Raw genomic sequence first — 23819 nt, 5'->3', positions numbered from 1 at the left:
AGACTATCTCCTCTCCCAGTTTGGGAAAGTTTTTAGCAATTATTTCTTCAAAGACACTTTCTGTCCCTTTTTGTCTCTCTTCTTCTGGTACCCCTATAATGCGAATATTGTTCTGTTTGGAGTGGTCACATAGTTTTCTTAATATTGTTTCATTCCCAGAGATCCTTTTATCTCTCTCTGCCTCAGCTTCTCTGTATTCTTGTTCTCTGATTTCTATTCCATTAATGGTCTCTTGCACCTCATCCTGTCTGCTCTTAAGTCCTTCCAGATATTGTTTTATTTCTGTATTCTCCCTCCTGACTTGATTCTCCCTTAGCTCTTGCGTATTTCTCTGCAGATCCATCAGCATTGTTATGACCTTTATTTTGAATTATTTTTCAGGAAGATTGGTTATATCTATCTCCCCAGGCCCTCTCTCAGGTGTTGTCTGGATAATTCTGGACTGGACCAAATTCTTCTGCCTTTTCATGGTGATAAGGTAGTCACAGGCAGGTGGCATATGTATTAGCTGGGAGAATGAAGTCCCTTCCTGCTTGCTGGTCACCTTGCCCTTCTCCACTCTCTGTGTTGGTTACCCGTACACCAGAGCAGCCTCTAGGTTAATTCCCTGAGTTGCCACAGGGAGGGCAGCTGTCAGGGCAGCCCAGAGTCCTGCGGGGAGAAGCAGGTACACCAGGTGTGCTCTCCTGTGAGAACGGCACCCCTTCGCTCCTTGCCCTGGCTTCCTCTGTCTGCACCGGTCTGCTGTGCACTGGTGGTGGATTCTGGGTCTGGCCTGGGTAGTTGTGCACTGGGAGGGGTCTCTGGGCAGTTGCTATGGGTGGGGCTGCTCCCTGGCTGCTCTGCTACTGTGGTGGCTCAGCACCAGCCATGGGAACAAATGGCAGGCTGCTTATTGCCATGAGGGTCTTCAGAGCTGCATCGCCACCAACAGGGCTGGGGCACCTGGAGTTCTTCAGGATTCTGAGCCTGCTGGACTGAGTGTGCCAGGATGATTCTGTCCAGCTGTGAGGCCCCTTTCCCTTTAAGACTTTCAAAAAGCACTCTCTTTTTTTTTTGTCCTGGGGGAGCCGGCTGTGGGGACCCACTTGCAGATTTTACTTTTCCGTTTCCCTAGTATCCAGCACCCCACGCACTGTGTCTGCACTCCTGGTGTGGATGACTATGGCTGGCTATTTAGCAGTCCTGGGCTCCCACTCCCTCCCCGCTCTGACTCCTCTCCTCCCACTGGGGAGCTGGGTAGGGGGTGCTCAGGTCCCACTGGGCCAGGGCTTGTATTTTACCCCCTTCGTGAGATGCTGAGTTCTGGCAGGTATAGATGTAGCCTGGCTATTGTACTGTATCCGCTGGTCTCTCTTTTAGGAGTAGTTGTATTTGTTGTATTTTCAAAAATATATATGGTTTTGGGAGGAGATTTCCACTGCCATACTCACACCACCATTTTGGCTCCTCCCCCTGGACATGTAATTTTGAGAGACACTTTTCAGCCCAGTATAGACCCTGGTAGAAAAACTCAGAAAATAGTTGACCATTTGCCTGAACTCTTTTGAAGACCAATGTTTTAATACTCTGCAAACCCAACTTTTGCCTCACTTCTCAGGAGAGAACCAGGATGGTCACTTTGTCCCTGGTGCCTTGCCATCTCTCAGATGCAGAGGATTCTGAACTAACATGGCCCTGAGGGGCCTGGTAACTGAGATCAAAGTGATTATGCCTGTGCTGAGTATGTAGTGCTGGATGCCAAAGTTCTATGCATATATGAGTCAGGGGTCCATGACCAACGACTTTCTCATATTTTCTAATGACCTGAAGAGCATCAGATGTGGGTATGTCCAGCAGGATCACAGCAAACCCAGAGATATTCATGTCTTCTGCTTGCATACTGGGTTCCCTTCTCTTCAGATCTGGCTGCCACTATTAGGAAGTGGAAGTGGGAGAGACAGCTGAATGGGCTGTTGATATTTGCAGGGAATCTGCATATTATTAAGGAACTTTCTTTGTACCTTCAGACTTTGGGTTCTGGATTGTGAGCCTCAGGGAAGGACATGAAGTAGATGTCACTTCTTGGAGAAATGCGGATTTTACCAGACTGTGATCTGAAAGTCATTTTGAGTGTCATATGTGAATTAGAGTTCTTGTACCTTAATAGTGGGCTCATTATTTCTAATTAAACAAGATATTTGCAAATTTGTTATCCTTTAACATATTTTAGTTCAGTTGAGAAACTGACTTCTGACTTTTGTGTTCATCAACAGCCTTATTGATGTAGTAGATCACACAATAAAGTACATATATCTAAATTACATAATTGAGTAAATTTTGGCTTGTGTATCACATGTGAAACAATCACCACAATCAAGATAGCAAACATATTCATCACCCCTAAATTCTCTGGTGCCCCTTTATATTCTCTGCTTCCAGCCCTCCCAACTCTCTCTTCCTCAAGCAGCAACAACTCTGCTCTTGTTACAGATTAGTTTGCATTTTCTAGAGTTTTATACAGATGGCCTTATATAATAGGTAGTCTTTGTGGATGGCTCTTTTCACTCAGCATAATTGTTTTGATATTTATCATTGCTGTTGTGTGTTTCAACAGCTAACAGCTACCTTTTCATTTCTGAGTAGTATTACATTACATGAGTATACAGAATTGGTTTATGCTAACATCTGTTGATGGACATTTGGATTATTTCCAGTTCTTGGTTGATACAAATAAAACTGCTGTGAGCATTTGTATAAAAATATAATAGACTATTATATATAAATAATATATAAACATATATGAGGTATATATGGATATACATAATACATTTATATAAAGAAAAATATATAAATATAAAAATATAAATATTCCATTGAGAAGTGCAAAAATAAAGAATGTACATATAAGGACCCATACCATTCCCACTTTTCCACAGAACTTCCTCTGGCAAAGTTACCTTTGAGCTAGTAACTGCTGAATCCTGCTAACATGGGTACGTCTTACGTCACATCACCTCTGTAGCATTGGCCTGTTGATCATTCATTCCTGCAGACCACTCCACAATTAGTTCCGTCCCTTTGTTTCTTCTAACTCTTCTTTAGCCAGTGTGAACTCATTCCCTGTCTTCATGCTTCCTAAAATAGGTGTGCTGCTTTGTTTTCTTACATTTGGTAATTTCTTCTTTTAGTGTTTTAAACTTCTTGTCACTGACTACTGCATTGTCTTTCTTTTCCCTGGTTTGTGTTTGGAATTCATTGATAGCTGACTTTGAGATAGTATTTTGAAAATTCTTGCACCTTCCATGCCTATGGATTCTTATTTCTAAGGTGTTGGAAATAAAATAAAGTGGGCAGCATGACCACCTGTCTTTTCTGAGAAAGCAGAAAGTTCTCTGGGTTCCATTTTCAGCTTGATTTTCTTATCAGTCAACTTCCTCTCTCTGAACAATCTCACCCTCCTCAAGGACGCAGCTGGTGTGCGTGTTGATTCCTTGCCAGTGGGAATCTCCAGCTCAGCTCTGCTGACCTCCAGGCTCCTTCCTGGTAGTTCTGCTGTCTGTCATTAAAGTGTGTGCTGTTGAAAATTCATAACCACCTTTGGTTTGTTTTTAACCCTTAGTTGCTGTCCCTGTGAATATATGTTTAGTCTATACCATGAGAGGTATTTAGTGGAAATAATTTATGTTCCCGCTTTTATCCAATTGCTTGATAAAGAACCATGTTAACCTCTGTCTTTCAGCCAGGTCAGCCATGCTTTTTGAGTCTAACAAAATTTTCCTGTTTGATGGAATTGTTTGACAGGATAGTCTTTTCAGCTTGTCTGTCTCTTTTTTAGCCAAAAAAAGACTTGGACATAGATGTTGGGTTCTCTGTTTTTACCCTTTTTTTCCTGTCCTGTGAGTTTTACCTTCCAAGACAATTCTGAAACCATCTTCAAGGAAATAAACAGGCAATTTCCATATTTTTGGCTTTGGTTTTGTTTTGACTGTCTTACTTCTAGCCAAGTCTTTAGCTGCAGAAAATTCTGGCAACTTTCCTTCAAAATGTGCATAATTGGCTTTTGGATGTTGTTGTAAGAGTTGTATTTTTGTATAGTTATAGCTCAGAATTTTCTCATCCTTGATATAAAAAGTCTTGGGCTCATTTTTATCTACACAAAGATGAAACCTGTATCTGAAATGAACATACAAGTGTACCCTATACTTTTTAAATCTACTTTTGCACATACTACCAAATACCTGTGGTCAGTTATGCCAGCATCTTCACTGCCAAGTTCACTGTGAGAAGCTTGAAGAGTGACTCTAGGTGTCATGGTTTTCGGTGATTCATGTTGTTTTGATGTATGAGTTTTTTATTGATTGGGACAAAATGTGTGTACTGCATGTGTACAGATAGGCCCAAGTCTCTACTAGGTGAAATCCCAGATGCTATAAAAGTCAAGATCATTGAAAGAATGAGTGCAGCAACAGTCACTCATACAGGAAGTGCATTGCCAATTTGAACATTAAGAAGAAAAATACATCTAACATTAAAAAAAAACCTCTTAATTTTGATGGGATTTATGTTACAGAGACACTCACTAAAACAGAAAATGGAGGTATTTATAGTCTTGTGTTTGAAAACAAACATCTGATTTATCACATTTTTGAGTGATTCCAGTAGGAAGTTGAACTAGTTTGTGGGAGCCAGTAGATTTTTTGCAGCCAAAAGCGGATTGTTTTGAGAAATCACACACTTCTATGGATTCATCAAGAAATCACACTTCCTACCATGAATTCTCAGCGGGAGAGCACCAGCTGTACTCTACTGGTGATGTTAGCATAATCAGTTCTTGCCAGTGACATTGCTGGCTGTTTCTGCACGGCAGTGCTGACTCTGGGGATTCCCATATCCCTGTAAAGTACCAATGTGCAGGGTTTTTACTGCACAGAAAAATGTTGTGTCTTCCTGATTTTCATGAAAAAACTTTGACATTGGCCAAGAGAGAAAATCAGAAATCTTATGCATATTGCTGGTGCTCTAGGTAGAAGCCTTTGCTTCTTGATGGCACAGCTCTCGTATTCTCACACAGCGCTGGGTGGCAGCCGGATGGTGAGCAGGCGCCTTGAGAGCACAAACATGGCAGTGAGGAGCACAGGCTTTGGACCACCCTTTCCATTTCCTGCGTGTAAATGTGAAAAGAATCTTGATATTGTGGAGGAGGTAGAACCAGAGCTGGGCTAAGCTGAGACTTCAAGGCAGTTGTCTCAGGGTACCAATCTATAAGAGGTTCTAAAACCAACAGAAATAAGAGAGGGAGAAAATTGGGCTTACCTACGTTTCTCAGATAAAATACAAGATAACTCAGGTAAATTCGAATTTCAAATAAATGACAAATAATTTTTAAATATAAGTATACTCTGATTATTGCAATGGGACATAATTAGGCTAAAAATTATTCAGATGTAAGTGTATGTCCTGTATTTGTACTTGCAAAATCTGGCAACTCTAGGCTTACCACTCTCCTCACCAAACAGAATGGTGTTTAGGGACGGGAGGTCCACTCTGATATGGTGCTAAGAGAGTGGATTAAGAAGGGCTCTTGATGAACCGCAGATAATGTAACTCCTTTGGCAGAGGGGGCACCGACCACTTTCCGGGGGAGGTTTTGCTGGTATTGCTGGCAACGTATGCACAGAGCCGGTTTGCGTGTGTACTGAGCAGGTGTGCCAATCTGGACCGGCCCGGAGCTGCTTGGGGAACACAGGAGGAGCCGAGAGTTTACCTGGTCTTCTTCCTCTGCCTTCCCCTCCGCTGCACTCAGCCTCTCCGCTGAGGAAACAACGAGCTAAGAGCCAGAGAATGTTTGAAGGGGCCCTTAGTTTTCAGCCTGCCTGGGGCAGTCACACATCTCTGTGTGGCCCTGAATAAAAATATGGTGGGCAAGAGGGCAATCAGTGCACCAGGTTCCAGCTCTGGTGCCAGGCACTGTGCTAGGCAACCAAAGTATCAAATGGGGTCCCTGTGCTAAAGTTGTCCATGGTCAGGGGGAAGAGTCAAGCTTATTTTCTTATGAAATATTTTGTGTTTGTTTTTTATTTGCACTAGTTGTATTACAAACCTAGAATTACTCATTTAGCATAAGCACCCAGGCCATTCAGGAAATGTCAGTAAGCACTTCCCTATCTCTTTCTTGGGGCAGGCTCGTCAGGCTGACTCCCGCCTGCATGGCTGCAGTGTTCTCCTCTCATTCAGTGGCCTTGGCCCTCCCAGACATGCAGCCACTATTTGCACATTTATAGTGGCTCTGACAGATCATGCCTGTTGGCTTGGCATTTTCTTTCTCATAAAAGTTCATAGGTATCTGAAAAATCCAGAGCTTTTACTGTATAAAATGATGTATTATATTAGAAGGGATCAATATTATAAGCAAGTGTTCATGCTGCATGAGTAACAAACCACAATTATAAACACATATGGAGAGTTTATTATTATAACCAAATGAAGCTACAATAAAAATGACCTGGAACCTTTCATGATTTACATATTTGTTCTTGGACATCATTGTAATTAAGGACAAATGGTTCATATGATGATCGAATAAATGACTATAATTAGGATTACTTTCATACAGTCAAGCCACATTTTTAGTTTTCCTCATACCATGTACCCTTTCATCTTCTTCACACACCCACTGACACTTGCAGATGAGAAAAGACAAAGGTCTGAAATCTTACTCATCAGTAGCTTACTCATCATAGCCCTGTCGTCCATCTCTCCCTGCCCCTAGTGTCCCTATGTCCTCTTCCTGTGCCTCCTCTGCTGTCCCAATGTCCCCTCTCCAACACCAGCACTTTTTCAGTCGGACCTGTGTCTTGCTCTGCTCCATGGTCCTGGAGCTGCAGAGCAGCAGACTCTGTAAAGCAAATGAATGGGGATTACCTAGTGGCGTGGGGAGGGAGACCAACCACCACATAATCACTGTTCAGTGAGGGAGGGAAGAAGGCTGTGAATTGTATGAATTGGCCCCACATCCCTGATATCTAGGAGAGCACCTGCAAAAAGGGGGAACAAAGAAGGCTACCTAAGTAAGGTGCATATGTAATATATTGTCCAAGTCGGGATACTTTTGAGAGTGAATGGGAGATTATTAATAGTTTCACCATAACTATAGGATTAAGCCATGACTATCCCAGGAAAAACTAGATTTAGTGTCACTTGACTTCTAAATGGACATTGGAGAGGAGAAGAGAGTTAAGGCTGTTGTCACACCTGAATGAACATGACATATGGGGCCCAAAAGATCTGTCCTAATTAGACTCCGTACCTTTTGTTCCTTTCTCCAGTTCATTCCCTGCTAGAAGACTAATTTTCCAAAATGATGGCTCTGGTTTTCTCTGCCTCCTTAAAAATCTCTGCTGGTCCCATGGTTAACAGAATAAAGTCTATATGCCTTCGCTGGCTGGCATTCCAGCCTTGTACCTGTAGGGTTCCAATCTTATTTCTCAGTTTTCCTCTTTGAGAAATAATTGGAACCTCAAACCATTGAAGACTACTCTTGGCCTGTAATTTCTTACCTCTGTGTCTTTGCTCATGCCTAGTTATCTTGTTACCTGGAAACCTTGTACCCTCTGTTTGTACTTAAACAATTTCTGCCCATTCTCTATGACCCAAAATGCTGTGGAAAGCTGAAAATTGAAAGAAAAAAAGTTATCTGTGAAGACATCTTTACTCACTCTTGCCTTTTCTAGCTCAGAACCCCTGGGAATTTTTGCATAAACTTTTGTGTACTTTTCTGTGGACCCAAGCGACTGCTTTCATCCTTGCATTATTATCATTTAGATCTCTTTATAGATCAGAAGTTGTTTTCAGACAGAATCAAAAACTTAATCTTTCTGTAAATCTCAAAAAACTTTTCACTGTACTTTGCACTTAGACAACATGCAACAAACTTTTTGGATGAATGCAATTAAAGACTAAAATTCAGAACTCTGATACCCTTTATCTCTGATTGGGCAAATAAGAGCTGTGAAACAAAGGAGTTTCCTGCTTGGCTTGCTCAGAGACTTGGGACTGGGACGGGTGTGAGCATCAGATTCTTGCTGGTCCTGGAGAGTGGCTCCCTATTTCCCCTAGGAGGGCTAGAAGAGGTGGGCCAGCTTCTGGTGTTTAAGAAGTCTGTTATCATCTGTCAAACTAGAGCTGCGTCTTCAGTGTGGATGGGGAGTCACAATATTCTATTACTAAATGGGCCATTATGATAGTGGTATTGGTCCGTCACTGGCCTTCTGGGAACTCTCTAGGCATCTTATTACCTGGGTAGTTGTAAATTCTGGATGCAGTAGTTCAAACTGTGCCTGAAATTATATGCAAGGCTGGGTCTTTCCTTTTTAAAAAGAGACACCAGCCTACCTAGCCTGGACTGTTAATTCTGATCACTTTGAAAACCAAAATGACTAACTGTAAAAAGAAAGGCTGTCTAATTGAATCTTCATCCCTAACTTATAATAATCCCTGCCATATGTCCTTGGGCTGAATCATGTTGCTGCCTGGAGTGTTCCATTGTCTGTAGCGAGAGTGCTGGAAATTTATGCTGTTGAGCACTGCCCTTGGCATTTTCCCTCTGAAAATGTTACCAGAAATTGTTTCCAAAAAGAATGAAATTCATGGCATCTGTTTCCCCTGGCATTTATAGTGTTGAAACTATGGAAATGAGGTGTCTTAAACTTGGTGGATATGGGAAAGGTTTTAGTCTAACAAAAATTTATCAAACAGTCATATGCAGTATTTTCTCTATTAGCCAACTCTAGATTTATTTAACAGTCTATTCACTATTAAATCCTAAGAACTGTGGGAAAAAAGAGAATTTGACTATATCTGCAAGAATGTATCTTACCATACTCTAACTAATCTTTAGTTTACTAATGACTTCAGCTGGTAGAACCCTAGACTATTTAATCTTTAGTTTATAGGCCATAGCCAGGTATGCTACAGAAACATCATTCCAAACAAATTCTTGAGTATATTTTGACTTGCGATAGATCTGGAAGGCCTGGTCTCATTTTGATTAAGATACTTAGATATTGAGCTGCAAAGTAATTATAGGGCAACACTTTGGAAGAGCACCCTTATTTATTTTTATTATTTATTTATTGGCTCAATATATAATTCCTCTTAGAACATAGACTTTTCTAAAGGTGGACTGAATCTCAGACATAATATAGCCCTATGGTTCCCTTTTGGATATGAGGAAACCAAGGCCCAGCATGATTAAGCAACTTGTTCAAGGCAGTATAGCTTGTTAGTGACAGTACTAACGTAAGTGACTTAGTATCATTTCTACCACATTCTATTGGTAACAGGGCCAGCCTAGATTCATGATGAGGGAGAATAAGTCCCACTTCTTGACAGAGATAATGACAAAACATTTGTGGCCATCTTTAATATACCACACTACAAAGTAGAAATTTTGTTTCATAACATTTTAGACTCTTCAGAGTATTTACTGCCTTTTTTAATGGGAAAAATTTCAGCAATTCTTCACATCTTTTTCTTTCCCATTTTCTCTCTCTTTTCCTCCTGAGATTTCAATTATATGTAGATTAAATTCTTGATACTATCTCATAGATCATTGAGTTTCTTAATCTTCTTCTTTTCTCTCCATGCTCCAGTTTGGATAATTTTCTACAGGTTGCCTTAAGATATACTGATTTTTTTTTTTTTGTAGTGTCCAACCTACTCTTAAGCCCAACCAGTGACTTTTTTTTTTCATTTCATATTTTGTATTTCTCTACAATACAAATTGTTTTAGAATTTCCATTTGCTTCTTTCTTGATAGTACCCATCTCTCTTCTGATATTTCATCTGTTCACTCATTATGCTAATCTTTTTTATAAGTCATGAAACATATTGATAATGGCTATTTTAAAGTTTTTTGTATTTTCATTATCTTTGTTATCTCTGGGTCTGTTTCTATGGATTGTTTCTGGTTATGAGTCACATTTCCTGTTTTCTCACATATGTTGTAATTTCTGGTTGTATGCTCGATATTATGACACGGTGATAATGATAGTCTAGAATTTGGTCTTTTTCTTTAAAGCATGTCAACTTCTGTGTTTATGGCAGACAACTTACTGACCAATCAGCTTGATTCTATTGAGGCTATCTTTAAGCTTTGTTAGGGAAGTTCTAGGTCTTGGACTACAGTGCCTTTTTGGAGTCTCAGTTGAATGTCCAGGGTGACTGATAAGTCTGTCTACTCTGGCTGCTCAGAGCTGCTGTATCTCTCAGATTTGTGTCACCTCCAGAATCTCCATTCAGCTTCTACTCTGAGGAGCTGTCATCTGCTAGGCCTCTCTTGTAGGTAATGTCTGAAGAAGACCCCCATGCTAAATTTTGGAGCTCTTTCTGTGAACAGCTCCCTTGTCTTTGGTTCACTTCACTGCATCCCAGCCACTTTAGCATCCCTGGATTCTAAATGTTGCCCTACCAGCCCCATGAGACCGCCATGCTCTGCTGGCGCTCTCCCTCCCTGCCTATGTTCCAGAGAGTGTCTCCAGGCAGAGTACCATGGTAATTGTGTGGATTACCTCTTGTGTTTCCCTCTTTCTGGGATCATAGTCCTGTGCTACCTGTTTTCCAATGTCTGAAAGCAGTTGCTTCATGTATTCTGTTCCACTGTTAAGTGTGGGAGGGTAGTCTGGTACCAGTTACTCCATCATAGTAGAAGTAGATGTTCTTTTCTTTTTATATTGAAATAATAGATTTTTTTAACAAATAGAAAATTCCTTATGTTAAAAAAAAATGCCATTGTATGCAGTGCTTAAGTGACCAATCTACAGCATCATATATAAAAGTGATTCTGCCTGTGAACTAAAGATGTCTCTTGGGATTTCTTTGACTATTGCTAAATATAATATGTGTAGTTCAACAACAGGTTGGTGAGCTATTGAGATAAATTCTAGTTGAAAACCCTTGGTGAAAATGATGACTGACCTTGACATCTGAAGTTCATTGTTCTGTCCTCTCTTAGGTTCTTTGCTAGAAGCCTTGAAATTGCTCATTATTTAGTCCTTCTGCCTGAGTTTTAATTCCTTACAAGAACTAATTACTTAAGCTTCCATATTCACATCACTAATCTAGAGACCTGTCTTTACCCAATGTATCAATATGCTAACTTTTCTATTTCTGTCTGTTTTTTATCAATTAAAGTAAATTCAGGCCCATCTTCCCCCAATTTAAATATACTTATATCCATTACAAGTATTATGGGGTAGAAGAGATTAGTTATCACAAGAATAGCCTGATTATCTCCATGAAGGAATAATAAACTCCCTTGTATTTGTTGGTGCTATGTCATATATTCTAGTTTTGAACCATTTTCAATTTGGGCCTAGTTTAATGGATTTCTTTGAGTATTATCTTTTTAAAAAATGGTACCTGCCCTCTTTGTGTCTGGATATAGCTTTAGAACTGCATTTTTCCATTTCTCATATGGTTTTTACCTTCACAAAAGGCTGAGTAATAAAATGTTTTTTAATATTTGCATTTACTAACGTAGTCATGAAAGTTAACAATGAGGGAAAATATGAATGGATCCCACAAGAAATTTTGGTGTGTATAAGTAAGCTATTATTAAAAAAATTAAATGATTCTATATATTCTTTCATTCAGAACATTGGTAGTCTGAGGATTCCTTATTACTCTGATTTGGTAAGTGTGATAGGGAACAGCAAAAATTTTGCAGACAAAGTTTCTTAACCAAAAAGTACTCTGTTTTTCTTTGTAATACTACTAGCTTTCAACAGTAATACATTCACATGTACAAATACAAAAGGCACAAAAGTATATTTATTCTTTCAACAGTGTTCATTGGGCACCTCCTGTATGTCAGACATTGTACAAGGTACTGGAGATGCAGCAGGAAGCCAAACAGGAAAAAAGTCCCTGCCTTCATGGAGCTTACTTAGTTGCTAGTGGAGGCAATCATTGAAATAAAGAAGTAAATCATTGTTATTATAAATATTTTGTTAGGAGGTGTGGAGTGTTATGGAGAGAAAAGAATGTGGGCAAAAGTAGGTTAGGTGCTGCTGAGAGGACTGGGAGGTAAGTAGGGTGGTCAGGGTAGGTTTCACTGGGAAGAGAGTTTGTGCTCAGCCTGTGAAGGGGGAGTCATGCAGGTATCTGAGGAGGAGCCTGCTTGGCAGAAGGAACAACTATCACAAGGGCTCTCGGGGGCTCAGAGGCCTTCAAGGTGCAGCAAAGGCATGTGTGGCTGGAGAAAAGGGAATGACATGAGAATAGCAGAGGAGTTTCCAAAGGAAATAGGTAACAGGTGGGACACAGGGGCCAGGTTATCCACCATTACAGTCTCATACCCACTTCTCTTTTGAAGCCAGGGACTTTCAACCTGCTGATTTAGAGAAGGGAAGGCTCAGAGCTCCCCTGCGAAAATGTGCTTTCGTCTGCTGCTGCCGGATCCTGTCCTCAGGCGGGTTGTGATGGATAAAAGGTTGAGAATCACTATTCTAGGTGAAGCAGCACAGCACCCCCATCCTCAATATTCTTCCTTTTTTCCACTTTCTTTCTCCTTCAAGGATCTCCTAGTTGCCCAAGAACAGAGATGACTGAGGACAGATTACCAGAACATCTGACTTAAGAGATGACCATTTTCTAGTCCTCACAACCCAAGGCCCTAAGGGCTCTCCAAACATTTAGTTGTAGCAGTGGCAATTTTTTGAAAGGAGTCTTCTCAGATTTGAGTGTAGCATTAAGTACTATGGAATGATTTTGGAGAGGCTCTGCTTGCTATGGTGAGAACTACAGAGGGAAAAAAGTCACTAGTTCAAACTTATCTGGAAAACATTCAAAAGAAACATCAGTTATCTGAGTCATCCCAGAAGCCATTCTAAAAGTTTAAGGAGCCAAAAGAAATTATTTTTAACTTAGTGCTCGTAGAGTACATGTATTACCTAGGGAAAGTTATGATAGAGGTCTACTTGATGTGATGTTTGGGGCCAGTAAGCATCCCAGTTTGGCTGGGGTCTGGGGCCCTGTGGCTGGGCACGTGCTGTGGGGAGACTTTGGCTCAGCTTGGTGATCCTGTACTGAGTTTACATGTTCATGTACAGAGAAGATTTTTGAAAAGGGCCTGTTAAAATTGGACAAGGCTGTACTTTGACTTTGTATTTTTGTTTTAATTGTAATAAGATAAATTGCAACACACTGAGCATGGTCAAAAAGGTTTCCCTCTCACTTTTCGCTAACAAATGCACGGTCATCATTATTTAGATATTGCAGGACTATTCCTGCCCTCTGCCTGAAGGCAAGCTTTTTCAACTCCCAAATAACGCTGTGCCCCAGGCATCAATCTGTGCCACAGGACAGATCACAGAGCACTTGTCTGACCCCTCCTATTGTTCTGCTAGGGCCCAAATGGTGGTTCATAGTGACCTCTGGCCACAACTGTCTTATCTTATGTGGGATCCCAAGGAAGCAGTTTTCTCTTCACACTTACAAAGACATAAAAGCAAGCAGGCATGATTTCCAAACAGGGAAGCCTAATGGCCGTTAGTTTGCTGAAATCACACACTGTTCTCTGGTGGCAGCTGTGTGTGTGGCCATATTTTGGAAGGGGCACAGAAGTCTTGGAGCACATTGTGACAGTCAGTCTCAGCTGTGAGGATAGAAAGCTGTTGTTGTTTCTGGGATCTCCACATCCGTCAGGGGAATTTTTCTGAGTCACCTGGAATGTTGGCAGAATCAAGAGCTGAGAGAGAATGTTAGCAATCAGTTGAGTTGAGGAATGTGTGCAAGTGTGTGTGTGTGTGTGTGTGTGTGTGTGTGTGGTTAAAGAAAAAATATTCACTGAACACTTTTCAAAGAGGGTAAGCAAACTTTATTCAGGACCATTGCCATACGTATAGGGACTTTACACTGCAATGGGATTTTACAGTGTGGGGAGAGAGAGATTGGGCTCCACTGCAAATACAGTAGAAATGTATAGCCCAGGAGCAGAGTGGTAGGCCAGGGGATGGAAAATTACTAAGAGAGAACATTGGGGTAAAGAGGATTCTGGCTGAACTGACCTAACAGTATTCTTTTTGAAGATGATGGTGATCACCTGGGGTATGGTAGGATGAACCCAATCAGATGTTGAGGGTGAGCAGTTCTGGTTAAACTGACTTAGTAGAGTTATTGCTAAAAATTCATTTTACAAGGAAATGCACAGATGGGCCTAGGAAAAGGTTCAGGAGTCTTGACTAAAGCTTGGTTAACAAAGAATCTTTGTCAGTGTGTATGTCTGTGTTTGTGTGTGTGTCTTTGTGTATGTGTGTGTGGTTGGGAGGTGGTGGATAAAAACCTCATAGGGAGAGGAGCCATAGTGATTAACCAAATTTTTAGACTAAATGACCAAACAATGGTGGTCCTGTAATCATAAGAAGAGACATGAGAAAGAACTGATTTTAGCAAGAATTTACAATAATGCCTTCACATAGTCTTCATGGAACTTTCATCCACAAGTGATGTCTGTTCATTTTCTGAATTCCTATTCTTTCCTTTCCTATTTTAAGTGTGCTTCTCGCCACATTTCACCTTGATCACTGCTGTACACAATCTCTCTAAGTCAGTCTTAATTCCTCCTGTTCAGGAGCACTCTTGTATCACCAAAGTGCTTTATTTTCTTCTTGAACGGATACTCAGTAAATAGTTGCAGATTGAATGAATGTTTCTGAATTTTGTTGACATTGTTGGGAAAACTTGTAATCAGTAAAGAGTAAGCATTTCAGTATTTTAAGCGGTTAATAATCATATAATTAAAATGACAACATGGTAAGTGGTAAACATCTTGAGTTTCAGACTTTTGATATATCCTTGTCATCATTGACATTACAAATACACATGATTTTAGCATACTAATACTCACCTAAGACTGTGTCAAATGTTTTTTGCTGGTAAAATAGGGTTCATAATAACTGCATCATCTAACAGAGCTGTGATGATCAAAATTTTCAAAGCCCTTTGAAAAGTTAATAGTGTTACAAAAAGGCTGAGATTGTCATGGGAGTGATATCTCTACACTCTTGCCGTGTTCTGTTGACTAAAAGCAATTTCAGCTTCTGTTCACACTCAAGGGGATTATACAAGGGTGTGGGAGTCCACCAAGGATTCTGCATACCACAGTATCTTCTTTCATAAATGATTTTTACTGTTATTTGAACATGTTTTAAATGTGACGTTTTTAAAAAAGTGATTTAAAAAATGGGCCCTAGGTGTCAGATGCTAGGCTAAGGAAAAGAACTTCTCTGAACTTGGAGCTTTTACTTACTTTTATTTAGGGGACAAGCTGTATGCAATCACTAAGGGAATGTAAAGAAACCTAGAGTGAGTTATACTTAAAGAAACCCACATCATCATTTTGAAATACTTCAAGAGCTTCCTAACTGGTCTCTTGGCTGCTGGTCTTCACTCTTTTACATCTGCCTATGTGCAGTCAAGGAGATCTTTCCAAAGTGTACATCCAGTCATGCCTCTACCCTGCTTAAAATTCTTCTGCTGACTATTAGATGAAATCTGTGCTTTCCAGCCTCCTAGGAAAGGACTGCTGATCAGCTTCATGTCCTAACACATGCTTCCTGTGCCCTTCATTCACACTCAATTGAAGCATTTGGCAGGCGGGGTAAAGAGTGGGGGATGGATTTGAAAGACATTGAATAGGGAGAATGTCCTGGATGTGGTGAGGGAGTATGAGCCTGCTCCATGCATGGGACCGAGGAGTGCAGGTGCAGTAGCACAAGTGGGAGAGAAGATGAATTCAGCTTGAGGTCACCATGGAACATCACACCCAGTGAATTTTTACATGTTTGGATCTCTACTGGGTACTATGGGATTTATAAAGCAAGTGCCAGGCATGACCTCTACAAAGATGAGAATCTTTGTGGCATTGGGAAATTATAGTACACCAGAGAAGAGGGACAACACAAAGATTATCAACAGTGGGGTAGTAAAGATAGCTGAATGCAATTTCCCTCACTCTATAAAGTATCCAGTAAAAGTAATGACAGGTAAAACATTGCATCTCGTTGCTTCCATGGCTTAAAATTTGTGTGTCTATTTTAACAGTGGGACACATTATTAGGACCTAATCTGGGGATATCCAAAGAAAATATCAGGAAGAGAGGTTTCACAGTTGTCCTGGTCATTTCAAATTGACTTTCCCTTTTCAAATGTCTTTTGTTACTTAGCGTCACACAACCAGTTACACATCTTGAAGTTCTTTTGTGCTTGTTTTGAACTGTTTGGAGGTGTGTAAGTTTTTTTTCTGCTATTCTGTTTCTGAGTCATTTCTTCTGTAGCGTGTTGGGCCAAAAATATTTTTAAGCTGCTTTGGTTTGCCTTCCTAACAAAATGGGGTACTGCTTTCCTTCTTGATGAAAAATGGATCCTAATCTCCACTTCTCATTTTCTCTGTAACTAAGTAGAATCCTCTATATCAATGTCCAGTCAATGTTGGATGCATCTGGTCCTTATTGTTCCTCTGATGGTCATTTAAATGCTGCCTTTGCTTTGGGCCTGCGGGCTAGTGCCAGTGCGTGTGGCTACACGTGGCTCTCTGCTGGCATGCCCTGCTGGCCTGGCTTCTCACTGAGGGGCACCTCTGCCAGTTGCTATTGACCTTACTGCCTATGAAATTCCTTCCAACTGGGAACACAAAGGCTCTTGTTGGAAGTGTCTGTGCCCCATTTTTAAGTGCTGAAGGTCTAGCCCCTGACTCAAAGCCACTTACCTTTGAGAATGTAACTTCTGTCAGGGAGTTTATAAAGTCCTTCTGAATGGCTGGTAGGTGGAAAGAAGCCCTGGTACTGACGTGCTTGCCCTTCCCTGACAAAGCCTGCAACCCTCTCAACTCTTTCAGGCCCTTGGTCATCTCATAAATGGGCAACTAATACATCAGGATTTCCCCTCCTCTTCCACAGTAAGCAGAATCCGAGCCCTTTCAGTAGAAAAGTGAGTTAGAAGGCTGGCCATGGTTATGGGCACATACTTTGAATCACTTTTCTTGGGCCTGAAAGTGTGATGTGGACAGTGAGGACCCTGCAACTAAACTAATGAAAGCTTGTGTATAGGGTCTTCCTCTAAGTGACAGGTCATCTGCTCATGTCCTCCAAAAACGTTCATCTCTCGTGGTGGTATCTGTCTTCCTCTGACAATGTCCCAAGTTCCTTGGGGCTCTGGCACATCTAGTCCTGGCCTCTGTGTTAGTCTAGCTGATGTTAGGTGATGCTGCGGTAACAACACTCTCTTCCCCACATCCAGATCTCAGCTTCACACAATGGTGGTTTATTTGTCACTTACACAAAGTCCCCAACCTGAGACTATAGTGTCTGAAACACATGCCTTCTGTATTAATTTCCTAGGGCTACTGAAACAAGACACCACAAATGAGGTGAATTAAAACAACAGAAATTTATTCTCCCATGGTTCTTGAGTCTGGAAGTCCAAAATCAAGGTGTCAGCAGAGATATGTTCTACTGCAGGCTCTAGGGGAGGATCCTTCCTTGCCTCTTTCTAGTTTCTGAGGATGGCCAGCAATCCTTGGCATTCCTTGCCTTGTAGAAACCACTCCAGTCTCTACTTCTCCACCACAAATAGCCATCTTCCCTTTGTCCCTTTTTTTGTCCAGATTTCCTTCTTCTGTGGATACCATTTCTTGGATGATGGCCCACCCTGATCCAGTATGACCTCATCTTAATTTGATTATAGCTGCAAAGACCCTATTTCCAAATAAGGACACACTCACGGGTGCTGGTGTTATGATTTCAACAGTTTATTTGGGGGGGACACAATTCAACCCTTAACACTCTATGAAGTTGTGGTTGAGGAAGAGAGAGAAGAAAGATACCCCCTGGTTCTTAACAGTCTCAAAAGTGACACATGCTAGTTTTGTTCATAATCCACTGGCCAGAACAGAGCTCCAACATAACTGCAAGGGAAGCTGGTAAATTCAGGGGAGCACAGCGGTGTTCAGTGAGAAATACCTGTCTTGATCACATCCTTGCCCAGCTAATTTCCTTGAATCCTAGAATGCTCTGGGACACATGCAAAGTTAGATAGTTTCTGTCTAATGTGAAATATCTATCAAGGAACATTATATGAGCCTGCAAAAGCATGTTGAAGAGAGAGACTTGAGAAGCTGCTCAAAGAAAAAAAAGAAATTCGTTTATATAATCTGTAAAATGATCCCATTTTAATGTGGTTCTTTGGTTTATCTTAATCCAAAGAACACAAAATGGTGGTCAATAGGTTGAATCTAGTGCATAGATGTTTCTTGTGTGACCCACACAATGTTTAAGAAATGTGATCAAACATCTAGACATCTTTCTTTGAACAATTAGAAGATGTGACAACTTCTGGGCCTATGTTTCCATGCAAAACAATAATAAGGAAAATAGCCAAATAAGGTCTGTCCCCTGTAGACAGCCCCATTCTGCAGTTCACTGTGATCCCCACTGTCCCTAGAGTATCACCAGCACTGAGGCTCTGTATCAGTTCTCGTCTGTCTGTTTGCTTTCACCATTGCTTTAGTATAAGAAATTTTTTTCCTTGAATTTGGCTCTTTCCTCACTGTATCTGATTGGCGGCATTTGTGTATGTGACCTCAATTTTAAGTAAAATCTGCATTTTCATGCACCTTCTCACATCCTGGTTTCCTAATGGATTAAACACTACCTAAAATCATCTCCTTAAACTCATGACTCTCAAGCTGATTCCTTCAATAGCCATCTGTAGAGGAAAACCACCTCCTATGTTTCCTTTACTCTCACACTACCACACCTCCAATACCGCTGACACTAGGTGTGTGGGTTTTCCACACGTCAAGCAATTCTGCAACACCAGTAGGTATCCTACAATTCAACTTAATTCAGTTCAATTCAGACACTACCTGGAGGTAGCATCAGATTCCACATGTTACGGACTCAGTCCCACAAGACTGTCCCCGCCCTCACCCCTCCACTTCAGATGCCAATCATAAGTCCAGGTTGTCACCCATGCCTCTGAGAAACTAGTATTAATCAGAGAGGTTTATACCATCTTCTTCTCAGGTTTGAATAATTCGTTGGAGTGGTTCACAAAACTCAGGAAAATAGTTTAGTTACTGGATTATCCATTTTGTGTAAAAGGATATGATTCAGGAACAAGCCAGATAGAAGAGATACATGGGGCAAGGTATGGGAATGGAGACAGAGCTTCCTTGCTCTCTAAGTACACAAGTCTTCTCAGATCTCCCTGTGTTCACCAACCTTGAAGCTCTCCAGACCCTATAGTTCAGGGACTTTTATGGAGACTTCATTATATAGGCATGATTGATTAAATACTTGGCTTTTGGTAATTGAACTCAATCTCCAGCCTCCTCCCCAGAGATTGGGGGTGGGTTTGAAAGTCTGAACCCTCTCTTCACATGATTGTTTCCCCTGGCAGCCAGCCTCCATCCTTAGGGGCTTCCCAAAAGTCACCTCATTAATAAAAACTCATACAACTCATAAGCTAGCTGTAGTCAGAAAGCGCTAGTTATGAACAAGAAGACACCCATTTCATCTTTATGGCTCTGAAGCATTTCAGGAACTGAGGACAAAGATCAAATATTACAACAAAGGATGCCCATATGGCTCTTATATAGGAAGCTATAAGTTCTAGAGCTATGTGCCAGGAACAGTGGACAAAGACCAAATATATATTTCTTATTATTTATCACAATATCACACAATCTGCAGTAGTTGTGATTGAAGGAGAATAGTTGACAAAACCCTGGATACCTGTGACGGGATAGGTGGATAAATATTAGCAATGAGATACTTCAATTGGGATAGTTGCCTTAATTTGAATATAATTAGAATAATGCACGTTAACTCAAGTGAATCCCTACTGATACAGCTTTTTGTGTCTTTTCTCCCCTTCATAGGCCATTGGAAAGATCCAGTGAAGATGTGGATATAATCTTCACACGGCTGAAAGAAGTTAAAGCTTTTGAGAAATTCCACCCAAATCTCCTTCATCAGATTTGTTTGTGTGGTTATTATGAGAACCTGGAGAAAGGAATAACGTGTAAGAAATGCACCTCTAGTTGTGTATTTCATGTATGGTTTGTGCTCATTTGTGGTCCTCCTATGGCTGTCTATATCCTGTAGACAGAGGGGGCATATTTGAGCTTCACCCAAAAGTGTTAGGCTGATAGTTTCCCCTGCTCTATCAGCTCCAGGAAGGCATTTCTTTAGCTCCTTTGTTCACAGCATGTAAATGGTTTTTTTAGGGTGGCCTGCTTTCCAGGTGGAACTGGAGGAGGTACTGACTTATATATTCAGCTATACCTTAAGAAATTTAAATAATTGTTTTCTCTAACCCAAGAAATTTGTGAACCAGTAGGATATTGAACAAAGATAAAAAAAAAAAGACTCTTAATGAATGCTAATAGTAAGTTTTGAATTAACCTGAGTGATATTGTCTATGCTAGGTGTGAATAAGGGGCTGAGGGGATGACAGCTGCATAAAAAAATAGTGACTTTTCATTAAAAAAAGTTAAAAATTCTATCTGTTGGGATGACTCTCATCTAATTGGCCTGAATAATCAATTACTCCTAACAGGAGGGAAAAATCAATTACTCATATACAGGAAGTCCTGAGACAGGATGGCTCCAGAATTAGTTAATTAAGTGGTTCAGACATTACTAAGGTCACAGGTCCCTCCCATCTTGTTTTTGTGTTTGTTTTGCAATGCATTCTCAGGTGCTGGCTTTTGCTCAGACTTGACCCAGATGATTTTAAGATAGCTACGGGAAACCAGACATTAGCTGGGTTTGTCACAACATCGCTGTAAAAATTTAGAAGAAAAAATAAAAATCACATACAATCCCCAAACACAGAGATTGCTATTAACACTTTATATGTATCCTTCAAGATGTTTACCCATGTGTGTACCTGCAAACAGTCACATTTCTATTAAACGAATTATTTTCTAACCAATATTATTTTTTTACTGATATCAGAAACTTCATTCTTTTGGGGATGAGACTATTTTCTGTTTCTTAAAGCAGTTTTCAAAATGTATCTTCTGTGATATGTACGTGAATTTGTTTGGCAAGTGTTAATGTCTTTTGGGGCCAAGTTCATGAAAGGCAAAACCTGAACTCTAAAATAAGTCAGATACAAAGGCTAGGAGCAGCAGAGTTACTGAAGAGGCCAGTTGTAAACTCATCCATCTCCTATCTTAAGCTTATCGTTGTACTTAGTGGGGTGCCATTGTTGTTCTTTGCTTTTCCACAGCAGGCCTTAGGGAGCTGAGAGCAACTTGTCATTAATCATGGCTCCCAGAAGCTCGCTTGTGTGCAAGCTAGCCTTGCCACACTGAGCTGTCCCACTGAGTTACATGCAATTTTTTCACTGAGTCACTTGATCTCTGACTCTGAGAAAAGAATTGAACAATATCAGATCATTCCAACTAGTTATTTAAATAGGGTATCTAAAAGGATAGTTTTGTGTGAAATTTTTGAACCAGTGTTTCAGAATAATTATCCAAAATCCTGGGCTTAACATGATATGGACACTAAGGTTCTATCTGAATGTTTTCTCTCTGAGGTCACAAAAGTAAAGCAAAATCAGCTTCAGAAATTTCTGATGAGAGTCATTTCCAAAAAGTATTTAACTCCTAATGCCTAAAATTAATGAATTTATAAAACAAACAGGAAAATAGACAAAGACAACATAGTACAATTTGTAAAGCAAATTTTATGTTTCTTAATCATTTATGAAGTTATCATTTAGTTAGCTTTAAAGGAGAAATTCTTTTCTAGGAAATATATTGCTTTTAATATGAATAGACCTGGGAAATTGGGTAGTGGACTGGTATTTTGCTAAGTCAAATAACCTTATTAATATGTACCCCATCTAGAGTATTAATTTTTCAAGAATCACAAGACAATGAAATGTATTTAAGATAAATGACATAGAACATCAGTCATGTTGAAAAGATCTTATAGCAGTAAGGGTTATATACATCCCTTATTACTGCTCTATACATATAGAAGGGTTCTGTTAATAGAGTTCCACTTCATGGAATTTTGAATAAATAGGACATAGCTTTGTTGATAATGAGGAAAACAAAAATATGTCATGTTCTTGTGGGAACAGATAGAGGAAGGGTGGTAAGCTCAGCTAGGTCCAAGTCATGTGTTTAATAACCAATGAGAAACTATTAGGTCATATGGTGAAGCCCACGTATATTTAGTATATTTACCCTGCTGTTTCTTTTTCAGTATTTCGCCAGGGTGATATTGGAACCAACTGGTATGCTGTCCTGGCGGGGTCTTTAGATGTTAAAGTATCTGAGACCAGTAGTCATCAGGTAAGATGCCTTATTCTTTTTTTTTTTTAATTTTAAAGTGGGATTTATAATTATTTATTAAAAAAATTTTTTTTGTGGTTCTTGCCATTTGTTTTTTGTTTGGTCTTTTTTTGCTGTATTCTTTTTTTTATTGAGCTATAATTGACATATAACATTATATTAGTTTTAGGTGTGCAGTGTAATGATTAGACATTTGTATACACTGCAAAATGATCACTAGAATAAATTTAGATAATATCCATCACCATACAAAGTTACAAAACTTTTCTTATTATGAGAATGTTTTTTTTTTTTTTTTTTTTTTTTTTGAGAGGGCATCTCTCATATATATTGATCAAATGGTTGTTAACAACAATAAAATTCAGTATAGGGGGGTCAATGCTCAATGTACAATCATTAATCCATCTCAAGCCTAATTCTCGTCAGTCTCCAATCTTCTGAAGCATAACGAACAAGTTCTTACATGGTGAACGAATTCTTACAGAGTGAATAAATTCTTACATGGTGAACAGTACAAGGGCATTCATCACAGAAACTTTCGGTTTTGATCATGCAATATGACCTATAAACCATCAGGTCAAATATGAATATTCATTTGATTTTTGTACTTGATTTATATGTTGATCCCACATTTCTCCTATTATTATTATTATTTTTATTTTTAATAAAATGCTGAAGTGGTAGGTAGATGCAAGATAAAGGTAGAAAACATAGTTTAGTGCTGTAAGAAGGCAAATGTAGATGATCAGATGATCAGGTGTGTGCCTATGGACTAAGTATTAATCCAGGCTAGACAAGGGCAGCAAGACATCCACGGATGCAGAAGATTTCTCTCAAAGCAGGGGGGGTGAGGTTCTGAGCCTCACCTCTGTTGATCCCCAAATTCTCACCTGATGGCCCCCCTGCGACTGTGCCTGTCTTAGGTTGTTCCTCCCTTGAGGAATCTTACCCGTCTCTGGCTAACCAGTCATCTTCCGGGGCCATACAGGGAAATGTAAAGTTGGTAAGTGAGAGAGAAGCCATATTGTTTGCAAAGGTTAGCTTTTTACTTCTTTGCAGATTTATGCCCTGTGGCTTCTATGCCCAGCACTTGTCTCGAGGTATCTTTACCACCTGGAGGAATTATGATACTCGGTAAATTCGATATGAGGCACGAATTCTATTTAAGGTTTGTAATTAGGAAGGAAGAAGAAAAGCTATAGATGTAGCATATGAAGGAAACTTGGGAGGATTGATTATTTCTTTGACATATCTTCTTGTATAGTACCTTAAGTATGTATAGGTTTTAAACTACTAATTTGCACACACATATTAACATAATAGGAATACGGTGACATAAACAAAGCAAATCTATAATTACCAGCCATCTCCAGTGAAGCCAAGAAAACCATTTAGGCACCCTAGGCATTTGTGAAAATTTATCTATAATATGATGGATATTTTCCAACTGTACTTGAACCAT

The 23819-nt window shown here is 40.0% G+C and overlaps 1 protein-coding gene across 13 annotated transcripts in view; it reads left to right on the top strand.

The window, feature by feature from the left end:
- RAPGEF4 (Rap guanine nucleotide exchange factor 4) overlaps positions 1 to 23819 on the top strand; it is a 310512-nt gene that overhangs the window by 23884 nt on the left and 262809 nt on the right. For all 13 annotated transcript variants that reach the window (XR_012123693.1, XR_012123694.1, XR_012123696.1 and 10 more), the window contains 2 exons: positions 19922 to 20064; positions 22269 to 22357. Coding sequence is in view for 4 of the 13 variants with exons in the window: in XM_073218682.1 (XP_073074783.1) it covers positions 19922 to 20064; positions 22269 to 22357 (232 nt within the window). In the remaining 9 variants the exon portion in view is untranslated. The remainder of the gene's footprint in view (positions 1 to 19921; positions 20065 to 22268; positions 22358 to 23819) is intronic.

The sequence above is a fragment of the Manis javanica genome, chromosome 12 (assembly GCF_040802235.1).
Source record: "Manis javanica isolate MJ-LG chromosome 12, MJ_LKY, whole genome shotgun sequence".
Taxonomy (NCBI): domain Eukaryota; kingdom Metazoa; phylum Chordata; class Mammalia; order Pholidota; family Manidae; genus Manis; species Manis javanica.
The sequence above is the reverse complement of the archived record's forward strand: the minus strand, read 5'-3'. Positions and strand labels throughout refer to the sequence as shown.